This window comes from Vulpes lagopus, chromosome 6, assembly GCF_018345385.1.
Source record: "Vulpes lagopus strain Blue_001 chromosome 6, ASM1834538v1, whole genome shotgun sequence".
NCBI lineage: Eukaryota > Metazoa > Chordata > Mammalia > Carnivora > Canidae > Vulpes > Vulpes lagopus.
In genome coordinates this window covers 11625963-11637914 of record NC_054829.1, presented here as the reverse complement: position 1 = coordinate 11637914, position 11952 = coordinate 11625963, and the positions used below count along the sequence as shown (strand labels likewise).

Here is an 11952-nt window from a genome sequence, read left to right as displayed (position 1 = left end):
CGGCCGCGACCCCGCGGAGCCCCGGAGCCGCGGAGCCCGGGAGCCCGGCCCGGCCGAGAGCGCGGCGCGGCGGCGCCTACCGTTGGCGATGAGCTTGGCCGACAGCTGCTTGACGAGCTCGGGGATCCGCTCCCACTGGCACTCGGAGCGGCAGCGCTCGATCTCCGTCTCCAGCCGCGAGCCCGCCTTCCTGGTCGCCATCGCGGCCCGGCCCGGCCGCCCGGCCGCCCGCAGGCCCCGCAGGCCCCGCAGGCCCCGCAGGCCCCGCCGCCGCCGCCCGGGCGCCCCCGCCGCCGCCTCCCGCTGCCGCCGCGGGCGCGGGCTCCGGCTCCCGGCTCCGCGGCGTAACGGGAGCGCCGGCTGGGGAAGGGGCGGGGAGGCGGGCGGCGGCGGCGGCGGGCGGCGGGGCCCCGGGCGCCGCGAGGAGCGGCCCCTGCCGGCCAGGGCCGGAGCGGCAGGCGGGGGGGAGGGGCGGGGCGCGCAGGGCGGGGGAGGGGCGGGGCGCGCGGGGCGGGGGGCGGGGGCGGGGGAGGGGGAGAAACCGCGAGGCGCGCTGGCCTGTGGCCTAAACGGGGCAAGGTCACCCACGGGACTAGCAGGCCTGGGGCCCGGCGAGGCGGGTTGAGCGGAGGCCCCCTGCGCCTGGCGCGCCATCGCCATCTAGGGTTTCAGGTAGATCCCCGGGGCCCCCAGCAGGCCCCCCTGCGCCCCAGGCAGCCCTAACCCCGCCCCCGCCCAGAGGAGGCAGGGGGAGTCAGCCGCACTGCACCTGCCCAGGGGCTCCTTGAGTATCTGTTGAGTTGCCTGAGCCTGGCAAGGACTGCCACCAGCGGAGATGCCTGCCACCCCCACTCCGGGCCTCTGAGGAGGCGGCCCCGTCACCTGGGGGGTTGCCTTGCCTGGGCTCTGCAGACTGAGAGCTGGGACAGGTGTCCAAGGTGTGCAAGCTCTCGGTTATTGGATGACTAGGTAGGGATCGTCCCTACCTGCTGGGGACTTTTAGGCGCTGGGAGCTGGGAGGGAATATGGCACAACGAAACAGGCCAAAGGCCTGCCTTGGTAGAGCTTTCATTCCAGCCAGGGGAAAAAATAAGCAAAATAAAGTAGTAAGTTAGAAAGTCAAGGTAAGGTGGAAGAAACAGAGCCGGGCCAAGTGAGGAGAATAAAGAGTTGGGGCCAGGGATTGTGGAGCATGTTGCAGTTTTCAAAGGGCGTTAGGAACCACCTCACAGGAGTGACATTTGATCAAGAGTCGAAAAGGGTGGGATCCCTGGGTGGCGCAGCGGTTTGGCGCCTGCCTTTGGCCCGGGGCGCGATCCTGGAGACCCGGGATCGAATCCCACATCGGGCTCCCGGTGCATGGAGCCTGCTTCTCCCTCCGCCTGTGTCTCTGCCTCTCTCTCTCTCCCTCTCTCTCTCTCTCTGTGACTATCATAAATAAATAAAAAATTAAAAAAAAATAATTATAAAAAAAAAAAAGAGTCAAAAAGGGTGAGAGAGAGCCTGGGGAGGACATCTCTGGGGGAAGACAGTTCTTGGCAGAGAGAACAGCAGTGCAAAGGCCCTGGGGTAAGAGCATATTCGGTGTGTTGGAGACACACCAAAGAGACCAGTGTGCCTGGAGTGCAGGGGGAGAGGCAAGGTGAAGTAGGAGGCGCCCAGAGGTGGGAGGAGGAGTTTCGGTTCTTGGTGGGCCTTGAGGGCCTTTATAAATACCCTGGCTTTTCCTCCGGGGAAATGGGAGGTCCCTGAGAATTTATAAGAAAAGGGTGTGACCTTTTGACCTGTATTTTAGGAATTTCACCGTGGCTGCTGGGCTGAGAATACTGCCGGAAGGTGAGGAGAGAGCTGGCGGTGGAGACCCCCCAGATGATAGCTGGGGTGAGGGTGCTGGATTCCGGACCCTGCATTTGAGGATGGCGCTGACACTCTGGACCGGGGGTGAGGAAGCGCTGTCCTTGTCAGCATCGCCCCTTCCGGGTGCCTCACTGCTGCTCTCCAGGAGCTTCACTCAGGTTCCTGTGTCTCTCATCTCCTCAGCAGCCCCGGTGGACGGCGGCGCGCCCCGCGGAAGCTGAAACGAGCCATTGGACGTGAGCAGGGAAGGTCCGGAGGAACTTGCGCCGTGACCTGCATACCCTTCGGGCACCCCTGAGGACCCATGTCAAAGGTTGACCTGAGGGTCTCAGATGCTGGGACAGCCCCAGGAAAGGGACTCTTGGGTGTCTGGTGCTTTGGGTTCCACCAAGAGGGAATAGGGATACCCGGAGGAGGCCTCTCAACAGCGGACACTGCTCCTCCATCTCGGGCCCTCACATTGTCCTCTCAGCTCGAGCTCGGAGAACTGTCTCTGCAACGTTTGCCTGCAATGTTCCCTCCCCTCTGGTCCAGGAGGGACATTGGTGTGTGGTCTGTGAGATGCAGGCCCAGGAGCCTTGCTCCACGGCTGACGGATCCTGTGTGACCCCCCGGCGGGGCCACCTCCCTCTGCAACGGGGCTTCTAACCACCAGCTCTGCAGTGAGGAGCGTGCAGGCCCGCCTCCGCTGCCACGCTGGCCAGCAGCCACCCCTGCTCGGCAGGTGCTTCGTGGCCTGCGGCATTGAGCCCCTCCATCCCTAAGGTGCCCGCAGCTGGAGGGGGAACACCTACCCCGGTGCAGCCGGCTGAGAGTTCAACGGGAAGATGCAAGTAAAGCACCTGGAGGGGTAGAGGCCCACAATGCGAGGGCCAAAGCGCGAGCCCTCGTTCTGCGTCCCTGGCCCCCTCGCACCCACAGTGTAGGAGCGAGAACAAAAGAGTGAATGGGAGCATCCGGGTGGCTCAGTGGTTGAGCATCTGCCTTTGGCCTAGGGCGTGATGCCGGGGTCCTTGGATCGAGTCCCACATCGGGCTCCCTGCATGAAGCCTACTTCTCCCTCTGCCGGTGTCTCTGTCTCTCTCTCTCTGTGTCTCTCATGAATAAATAACTAAAATCTTAAAAAAAAAAAAAAATGAATGAATGAGGCTGGAGATCTTCAGGGTCTGGAATCAGCCTGTTTTCCTTTAGGATTCCACGGAACAGTAAGTATTTGTGACTGTGTCTGCAGGCCACCCTGGAAGCAGTGGACACCCAACAGAGTACTCAAGACCATGTGCTTGAGCCCTGCGGCTGCTGGGGTACAGGAGGCAGGAGCAGAAGCTACTAGACATTGTCAGCCTGACCTGCCGAGAGGAAGAACCTTCTGGGTCTTCACTGTGCAGAGCCCCAGAGATGGGCCATGGGCCCAATGAGGTCTGGACTCAGTCCCACCCCTCGCAACTGCCATCACAACCCTGGAGACATACAAGAGATGGCCTGTGGAGAAGTTCCAGGTATGTCTACCTGCTGGTGGCTCTCAGGGAAATTCAGGAGTAGCGAGTTGTTATTAAGCCAACATCTTTTTTTTTTTTTCCAGGCACTGGTATTTCAGGTTTGACAAGGATGTGAAAAAATCACAGCCCGTAGGCCAAACCCAGCCCTGAGGCCTGGTGATGCCCAGAGGGAAAGAAGCTGAGTGGAAGATGGCTCAGGAAGTATGACTCCTGGCTAATCCCTAGAGCAAATCAGGCTTGCCACAAGCAGTGGGGACAGGCCAAAGGCTCCGAGCAAAGGTCAGTGCAAATGACTCTGTGGTCTGGAAACCTCCCAATCGCCCCCCCCCCCCCCGCCAAAAGCCTGGGTCCCCTTTAAGACTAGAATAGGACATGAGGTGAGTAGCAGTAGCAGGGGGAGAGAGTGCTTGAGAGAGGTGTGGGCTGGGGTGGGGCGGGCAAAACTCCAGGAGGAGGAGGAGAAGGCAAGAGGAAGGGCAGGGTCCGGTGGCCTCAGTCTGGAAGGCTCTTCCCTAGATATTCATGTGGTCCTCCTCCCTCCCTCTTGGCCTCTGGCCCAGGTAACCTCTGTCCTCAACCACCTGATCCAGACCTGCCCCCTGCCTTTCCCTATCCTTCTGCTCGGCCATGGTTGTTTCCTCCTTTCTTCTTGATTTCTAGGTAGTCACTCGGTGTTCATTGTCAGTCTCCCCTCACTCAAACGTAAGCTCCATGAGGGCAGAGGGGTTTGTGGGCTTTTATTCCCTGCTGTATCCCCAGCACTATGTATGGTGCCTGGCACATAGCCGGTGCTCCACAGATGTTTGCTGAATGTGAGAATGAGTGGAAGGAAGGTGGTGGGGCTGGGCTGGATGGGGTACCCAAGGCCTGGGCATCCCAGAGGACAGGCCCAGGGGAAGTGAGAATCAGGTTGCTAAAGCAGGCAGGTCAGATTTCTGGGGGAGACGGAAATCCGGAAGAAGACGGCCTCGGTGTGCTGCACAGTCGCTTCTAACCTTTGACCTCACCTTGCGGGGCAGCAGCCCTGTCTTCTGGCTGCTGGTACCCCTGGGAGGATTGAGCTATAAGCAGCCACCCTGTAGGCAGGTGGGCCCTATAGCCATGCCCCTAAGCAACCGGCAAAGCATGCCAGAGCCTGCAGGCCTGGGGCTTGAGCGATGACAGCTGCCGCGCCTTTCGATGGTTTATAATTATGAAATATTTAATATGTACAAAACACATGATTGGGGCACCTATTTAATAAAATAACAAAATGAATACCAGGGCCCCAACAGACCCTCCCCGTGTTAACCAGCATCTTGCTGTTTGTGTTCATTTTACCCTCGTTGTTGTTTCTTAAGCGGCTTTCCGCTGCCCCTTGTCCTGTGAATGTCGTCTGTAACCCATTGTGTGATGCTGTCTGCTTTCCTGCTCTGCAAAGACGGTGTCCTGTTGTGTTACTTGCTTCTTTGCTCATCGTGATCTTGGGTCTGGCCTTGGTGAAGGCTGTGATTGCATCCTGATCTCTGGTGTGTAATGCTCTTGGGGGTGGTGGTGCTGGTAACACCCCCGCTGGCCTCCCTCCATGTATCGTACCTCAGCACCCACACTTTTATGAACAGGCTGCTGGTTAGAAGCTGCATCAGTGCTGTTGTTAGGAGCAGGGTTTCCGAAGATGACTCAAGAGGGCTCTATGCCCCTCTCCCTTGATGTACCCGAGGGGGCCTCCTGAGTTTCTTCCCAAAGGTCATCTGCTGCTGCCTGGAGTCAGGGTTCCCACCACCAGTGGAACCCTCCTGCGCAGCCCCACTCCAGGCACTGAAGCTGGTGTGTGTGGTTTACCACCTGTTGCCGTTTGACGGGGCTAGCCAGATGGCCAGGGAGAGGAGGCTGGCCGGCCGCTCCAGGAGGGCCCGGGTATGGCATGAGCTGCATGTAGAACCATGTTCCTAGGATGCCCTTCGGCTTTGCCAAGTCCAGAAATATGTAGATGCTTCAGGAGCTTGCCCCACTGACTCCTGCTAATGAAGCTCACCACAGACCATTGTTGACACCCCATGGCAACTTTCATTTATGATGGAAGCCATTCCCCCAGTGTCCTATCCCTGGAGACCTGTTCCCAGTGTTAGAATGCATGCAAAGCTGAGACTATTAAGAGGTTGCTTGGTGAGTGTGGTTCTGGAACCAGAGAAGAGAAAATCTTTAAAAGGTTAAAAATTCAGGCCCTGGAAAGGCTCTGAGGACTGTCTTGTTCCCATTCTTGAGCCTGCCTCTCCAAGGCTGAGAATATCCACATGTCCCAGATCTGTGTCCTGTGCCCAGTTCTGGAAGAAGCTAACCAGTTCTGAGAATTTCCAGCGCCCGTCTCCATCCGTGACGACCTTGCAAAGACTTTGGACACCATAGTAACCACCAACCAAATTTGGTTTTGGTTTAAGCTTGTGTGATAGGAATTCCTTATCTTCATGAGTGTTTTTTTCACAGTCAGAGTTCTGGGGACACTTTCCTGTTACCTTGTATACCACCTGTCCTACCTTTTCCCGGAAAGGCAAAGAGTAAGCTTAGGATAAAAAGCCCACCTGCACATATGAATGAACAGCAACACAAAGATCAGAAACTCCATGGATATAGGCGAGAACACTGTCCCTGTCACCTAGTCAAGAGTGTACCTGGAATGACATGTAAGCTTCCTGGCAGACCATGCACAAAAGTACATACGTGGGGTGGTTTAATTTGAAAAGTTGTTGGTTCACACATCTGGAGCTTTAGGGAGCCAATAGGGAACTAGGTGAGCACAAAGGGTCTGGTTGTTCCTACACAGCTAACAGTGGTGACATTTTCATTTCAAACACTTTACTAGCTAATTCTCATTCTGTGTGAAAGAGCCTCAAAAACACGGAATCTACTTTTGTAAGGAATTGTGACTGATCTTTCCCTGGACAAGGCCACTAGCGTGCAGAGTTTCCACAGTTTAATTCAACAAGCATTGATTAAGCATCTATTGTGTGCCACTGTTAGGTTCTGAGGACACAAAATTGTATAAAATGTGATGCCATCCCTCAAGGAACTTACAGTCCAACTGGGGAAAAGGAGAAAGTCAGGGATAGCTCTGTCGTTGGACTCAGGAGCACCAAGGCCTGAGGGAACCCTCAGGAAGTCTTCCTGCCGGCGGTAACCCCTGAGCCAAGCCTGGAAAAGTGATTTCGGCTCTGGTCTGCTTGCCAAAGTGGCTAATGTGTGACACCGAAGTTGGAGTTAGGAGCCCTGGATCTGATTTCCATCCCTGTAATTTATCTGCTCTGTGACCTTGTGAAAGTCCTCTTTCCTCTCTGGACGTCAGTTAATTCCCAGGTTAAATGTGGGAGGGAGGAAGATCACTAGCGTTCCACAGTATGATGGGGCTTGAGAAAGTCTCCACTGGGAAGGAAGACGAAACTCGTTGGAATACATGATTAAAGTAAGTGGGAAATAAGGGTGCTGTGCCAGGTACTTCGGAAAGGATGAAAACACCGGCTACGCCCCAGGAACACAGCAGCGAAAAGCCAGCGCGGAAAACCAATGCCTTGGCAGGTCTGAAGGAACGCTCAGGTCTTTCTCAGGAAGCAGAAGTTTTCTTCTGCAAAGCTCACAGACCAGGTTAGGGACCCGAGGGGCCTGCGCTCCAGGGGGCGGGGCCCGCGCGGACGCCCCGGGCTCTAAGGGGAGGGGTGGGTCCGGCGCGCGCGGCGGCAGCCAATGAGAGAGTCTCCCGGTGAGGTCATGGCGTTCCTCGGCGCTCCATTGGCGGACCGGCCCCCACGCCCCGCGGGGCCTGGGCGCTGACCTCCCGACCGGACCCCGGGCGGGTCGGGGCGCGCCCCGAGCTTTCTCCCAGTATTTAAGGGTGCTGAGCAGCGAACCACGCCAGGAGTGGGTCCCCGTCTCCTCCTGCAGGGAGAAATGAAAATGCCCAGAAAAAAAGAGCTCTTATGAGAAAACCCTCATCTTCTCCGGTGGCAGTGGAAGGTTGGTTTTTGTGCTGTTGCAATCCAAACACACTGATTAACGAGCCATTTTAACCATTTAAGGACACTGAGCAAACTTCCAATGGCTGGCCACCTTTTTATTTCCCTGTGGTGACACTCAAGGCTGGAACAAAGACATTTCTGTTTTGAAACATTTTAAAACCGTGATTCTCAAACCCATTTCTGATGTTTTGAAACATTTTAAAACCGTGATTCTCAGGTGTACAGACGGATCCAGAATGGGCTTGCATCTGCCAGGCCCTACCCCTGGCTCCAGTCCTGCTGGCTCTGAAACAGGCAGGTTGAAGAAGCTGGCAGGGCCAGGGAGCTGGACCCCGCTTTGGGAACCAAAGCACCGAAAGCATCCTCAGAACTTGTTAGAAATGCCCATTTTGAGGCTGTGCAGCCATCTTGTTTTTGCCAAACCCTCCAGGTAGCTCTGGTGCACACTTATGTGTGAGAACTGATCTAAATCAGCTCCTCCTGAACTTTGAGACTGCTTCAGAGCAGCGTGGATTCTGCACTCTCAGAATCAGGTCGGGGAGAGGGTCCCCTAGTCCAGTCCCATCTTGGGGAGGTAACTTTGGGGTGCTTTTCCCATTCTCACCATGGAACTCCTGGAGCCCGGCTCGGTTCCTGGCATCTGCCATGGTTTAGGCTATGGTGATTGGGCCAACGATGCATATGTGACCGGTGCTTTCCTAGAAAATGATTGAGACAGTCCCTGCGAGTGAGTCGACTAAGGGTGAACTTGGTACTCAAGGGCAATCCTGTTCTGCCATGTGGCCGGGGCAGCAGAGGAAACCAGTCTGCAGAAGGAACAGTGAAGCAGACACATAAGGCCCCAAGAGGGGAGGTGGGAAAGAATCCACGCCAAGACACCCTCCAGGCCCTGCACTGCCAGGCCCTGCCTCCCTCTGGGACTTAATGCAGGCCACCAGCTCTGGCTGATGGAGCTCCGGGCACATTAGTCTACAAGCCCAAGCACAACCTATTCCCATCAGAGGTTTGGTGCACGTTGTTCCCTCTGGCTGGAACTCTTACCCCTATCTCTTCCATGTTGCCTCATTCCCGACAATCAGGAATTTTCTTAAATGACACCTCCTCAGGGAGTGATGCTCTATATGGGCCCCTCCTGCAGCCACACTCTATCACATCAGCCAGCTTTCTCATGTCTTCATCGCATGTGACATCTTTCACGCGCTCACAGGTGCTTACCAGGTCACCATAAATGTCTTGACAGCAGAGATCCCGGGGTTTTGTTCATCACCAGATCCCAGGGCCTTAAAGTGGCCTGGCATGTAGAGGGGTAGCTCAGTCAATGTTAGTTGAAAAGATCACTTTCCCAACCTTCCTGAGGTCAGCTGCTTCCAGCCCTCAGGTGGCAGGAGTCCCCCCCCAGCCTATGTTCTCTGATCACAGGAATCCATGTGGATTCCTGATGTTTGCCACCCAAGGACTCCAGAGGGGTTCACCCTTGCTTTGCAGAAAGAAAATTGAGACCTAAGTGACTTGCCCAGCATTATGTGGCCAGACAGTGGGACAGCAAGGACAAGAGAACTAAGCTCTCAGGCCACTTCTCTGTCCCCAGAGTACTCCCCCCATCTTCATGATCTTGGGTCACTCCCCACAGCAAAGCAGTCGGGTCAACCTCAGGCCTTTTGCCTCCTCGCATAAGCTTTTAATAAATCAGTTTCATTTTCAAAATACTGCTCCGGATAGTGGTCAGCAGAAGGATGCTGTCGGCACTGTCCATCACAGGAAGTTATTTTCTGATGAACTATAGTGGGATGGATGGTTTGAAACTCCCTGTTGCTGCAAGAGCATGACAGATGTCACATTGATCCTCACTCCACCCAGATTTCTCTTTTGAGGATGTGTATTTCTGGGTATTTATCCAAAGAAAACAAAAATACTAATTTGAAAAGATGTCTGCACCCCCATGTTCATTACAGAATTATTTACAGGAGCCAAGAAATGGAATCAGCCTAAGTGTCCACAGACAGATGTCTAGATAAAGAAGATATGGCATATGTATATAATGGAATATTATTCAGCCATAAAAAAGAGAATGAAGTCTTGCCATATGCCATAGCATAGATGGACTTTGGTGGTATTATGCTCAGTGAAGTAAGTCAGACAGGGATAGACAAGTACTGTACGATTGCCTCTTATATGCAGCATCTAAATTGAAACAAAATTAAAAAAATGAGCTCACAGGTACAAAGAACAGATTGGTGATTGGGGTGGGTGGGGGGATGAGCAAAATGAGTGAAGGGGGTCAAAAAGCACAAATTTCCAGTTATAAATAAAGTTATAAAACAAAGACATGGGATGTAATGTACAGCATGGTGACTATAATTAATAATACTGTATTGCATATTTGATATTTGTCAAGAGAGTAAATCTTTAAGGTTCTCATCATAAGGGATCCCTAGGTGGTGCAGCGGTTTAGCACCTGCCTTTGGCCCAGGGCGCGATCCTGGAGACCCGGGATTGAATCCCACGTTGGGCTCCCAGTGCATGGAGCCTGCTTCTCCCTCTGCCTATGTCTCTGCCTCTCTCTCTCTCTCTCTCTCTCTCTCTCTCTCTCTCTCTCTGTGTGTGACTATCATAAATAAATAAAAATTAAAAAAAAAAAAAGGTTCTCATCATAAGAAATTTGCAACCGTGTGGTGGTGGATGTTAGCTAGACTAATTATGCTCACTTCACAACATGTACAAATATACCTGAATCTATATAACTTTATATATTTAAATATCTGTTTTTAAAAATTGAAATTTTTTTAATTTAAAAAAACATATGTTGCAGCCTCCGGTTTACTGCAGTCCAGGGAAGCAGAGCCTTTGGTCCAGAGGAAACAGTTGTAACTGCTGTGTGCAGAACACCTTTCTAAGGAGCTAACCAGGTGACGGCACCTTGCACTTGACCTAGGACCTCAGCAGATATATGTTGAGTAGCCGTGATGGCCTGAGTGGCGGTTATCCAGCTCAGAGATCATGCTGGCTTGGGAAGGCCAGGAGCAGGAAGAGTGCAGTTGGATGCCCTCACGGCAGGTATTTATCCAGCGATAAATGGTCATCTGTCATCCTTTGTGACCTTTATCTCCTTCCTCCATCTGGGGAATCCCTCACCTGATGAGGGAGAGTCGTCCTCCCCCCAGAGAGGTTGGGTATGTTGGGCACTCACCATGCCCGACTCCTGTGTGGCCACAGCGAGGGTGGGTAACCTGGGCCCCGATGGGCAGATACCTCGGCCTGTGGCAGCCTCATCCCAGTCCAGCCAAGGTTGTTGTGGCAGCTGTGCCCCCCTGCGTCCGCGCCCAGCAGTGGCGGCTGTGCTCTCTCCTCTCCAGACCAGTCCTGAGGAGGATTTCCAGCCTCCAACCAGGGCTGCCCAGCTTCTGTCCTGGTCACTGTCATCCCAGAGATTGTGAGCCATCTGGGATTAATTCTGTTGATGTCTAAAGCAGCCAGAGTTGATTTCTGTAGAGAGCAGGACTGAGGGAGGAGGCTTCCAGAAGGGGGTGGGGGCAGGTGCTGGAGGAGCAAGAAGAGGGCGAGGGAGCCCAGGCAGAGGAAGTGGCATTTGGGCAGGGAGAGGTACCGCAGCACTGTTGTCCTTGACACCAAGTCACAGGTGATGAGGAGGGAAGTAAGTCACCTGGAGGCAGGTGTGTCCTCCAGCGCCTCACTCGGGGTCCGGAGGGTCACAGGCTGGAGGGTTTTCCTGCAAGTCTGGCTGCTTTTCCTTTGCTGCTTTTTGAGCCTTTCCTTCAAGAACACTGATTGGGGCCCCCGGGGGGCTCAATGGTTGAGTGTCTGCCTACGGCTCAGGGCATGATCCCGGGGTCCTGGGATCCAGTCCCACATCGGGCTCCCCATGGGGAGCTTGCTTCTCCCTCTGTGTGTGTGTGTGTGTGATGAATAAATAAATACAATCTTAAAAAAAAAAAAAAAAGAACATTGATTGGACTACCTCATCCTCATCGTGGGTGGCTTCTCGGGTTTGATGGGCAAGCCTCAGCATACGCTCCCACCCGGAGCCCAAAAAGCCAAGTCCTTCACCCAAGGTACTATTTTAATTTGGGGTGTACTTTCTTTTCACAAGGAAAAGCATAGCTTAAAATACTCCTCCCTGCCCCCTCCTCCCCCACATCTTCAGCACAGCTGTTGCATCGCCACCTTGATGGGAGCAACTAACCCCAGTGGGTTGGGCCCTTGCCCCTCTGTGTGCATTCGAATGGGCTCCTCGGCTTAAGCCTGTGGGGCATGGGCAGGAAAGGTTTGGGGACCCCACTCCTGAGCAGCTGAGGGGGTCCCTGTAGTGAGGCTTCACCCCACATGGGGAAGAGCTGATGCACCCTGCAGGGCCAGGGATAATGTCCTTTCTGGGAGCAGGGTTTGAATGAGCAAGAGCAGCCAGGGTACTTACACATGGAGGAGGAGGAGGAGGGTCAGGCCTCTAAAGGTGGGAACAGAGTCAGGTGCCCTATAGACTGGCCTCCCTCTCCTGCTCTCATCTCATTCCTAAGCCCAGTGTAAACTAAGTGCCACACAGCCCTTCATGCAAGTCCAGGCCCATGTAGATAGGCCGGGCAGCAGTGGCCCACGCA

The 11952-nt window shown here is 54.5% G+C and overlaps 1 protein-coding gene and 1 long non-coding RNA gene across 8 annotated transcripts in view; one reads left to right on the top strand and one right to left on the bottom strand.

The window, feature by feature from the left end:
- TTC7B (tetratricopeptide repeat domain 7B) overlaps positions 1-308 on the bottom strand; it is a 252364-nt gene extending 252056 nt beyond the window's left edge. For 2 of the 4 annotated variants that reach the window (XM_041758871.1, XM_041758872.1), the window contains exon 1: positions 81-307. In XM_041758871.1, the coding sequence (XP_041614805.1) occupies positions 81-201 (121 nt within the window). In that variant the 5' untranslated portion in view covers positions 202-307. Of the gene's footprint in view, positions 1-80 lie in introns of all 4 variants that reach the window. The other 2 variants (XM_041758870.1, XM_041758873.1) reach the window with 2 other exon arrangements.
- Positions 309-463: 155 nt separating this feature from the next.
- On the top strand, positions 464-11472 carry LOC121493166. Of its 4 annotated transcripts, XR_005988398.1 has the most exons (6): positions 464-969; positions 1796-1941; positions 2041-2170; positions 3089-3353; positions 3437-3632; positions 10149-11472. It is a non-coding gene; the product is annotated as an uncharacterized LOC121493166 (long non-coding RNA). The 4 variants fall into 4 exon arrangements; XR_005988399.1 differs by having other exon boundaries at positions 464-672; positions 2041-3353; XR_005988397.1 differs by having other exon boundaries at positions 464-938; positions 2041-3353.
- The last annotated feature ends 480 nt before the right edge of the window (positions 11473-11952 follow it).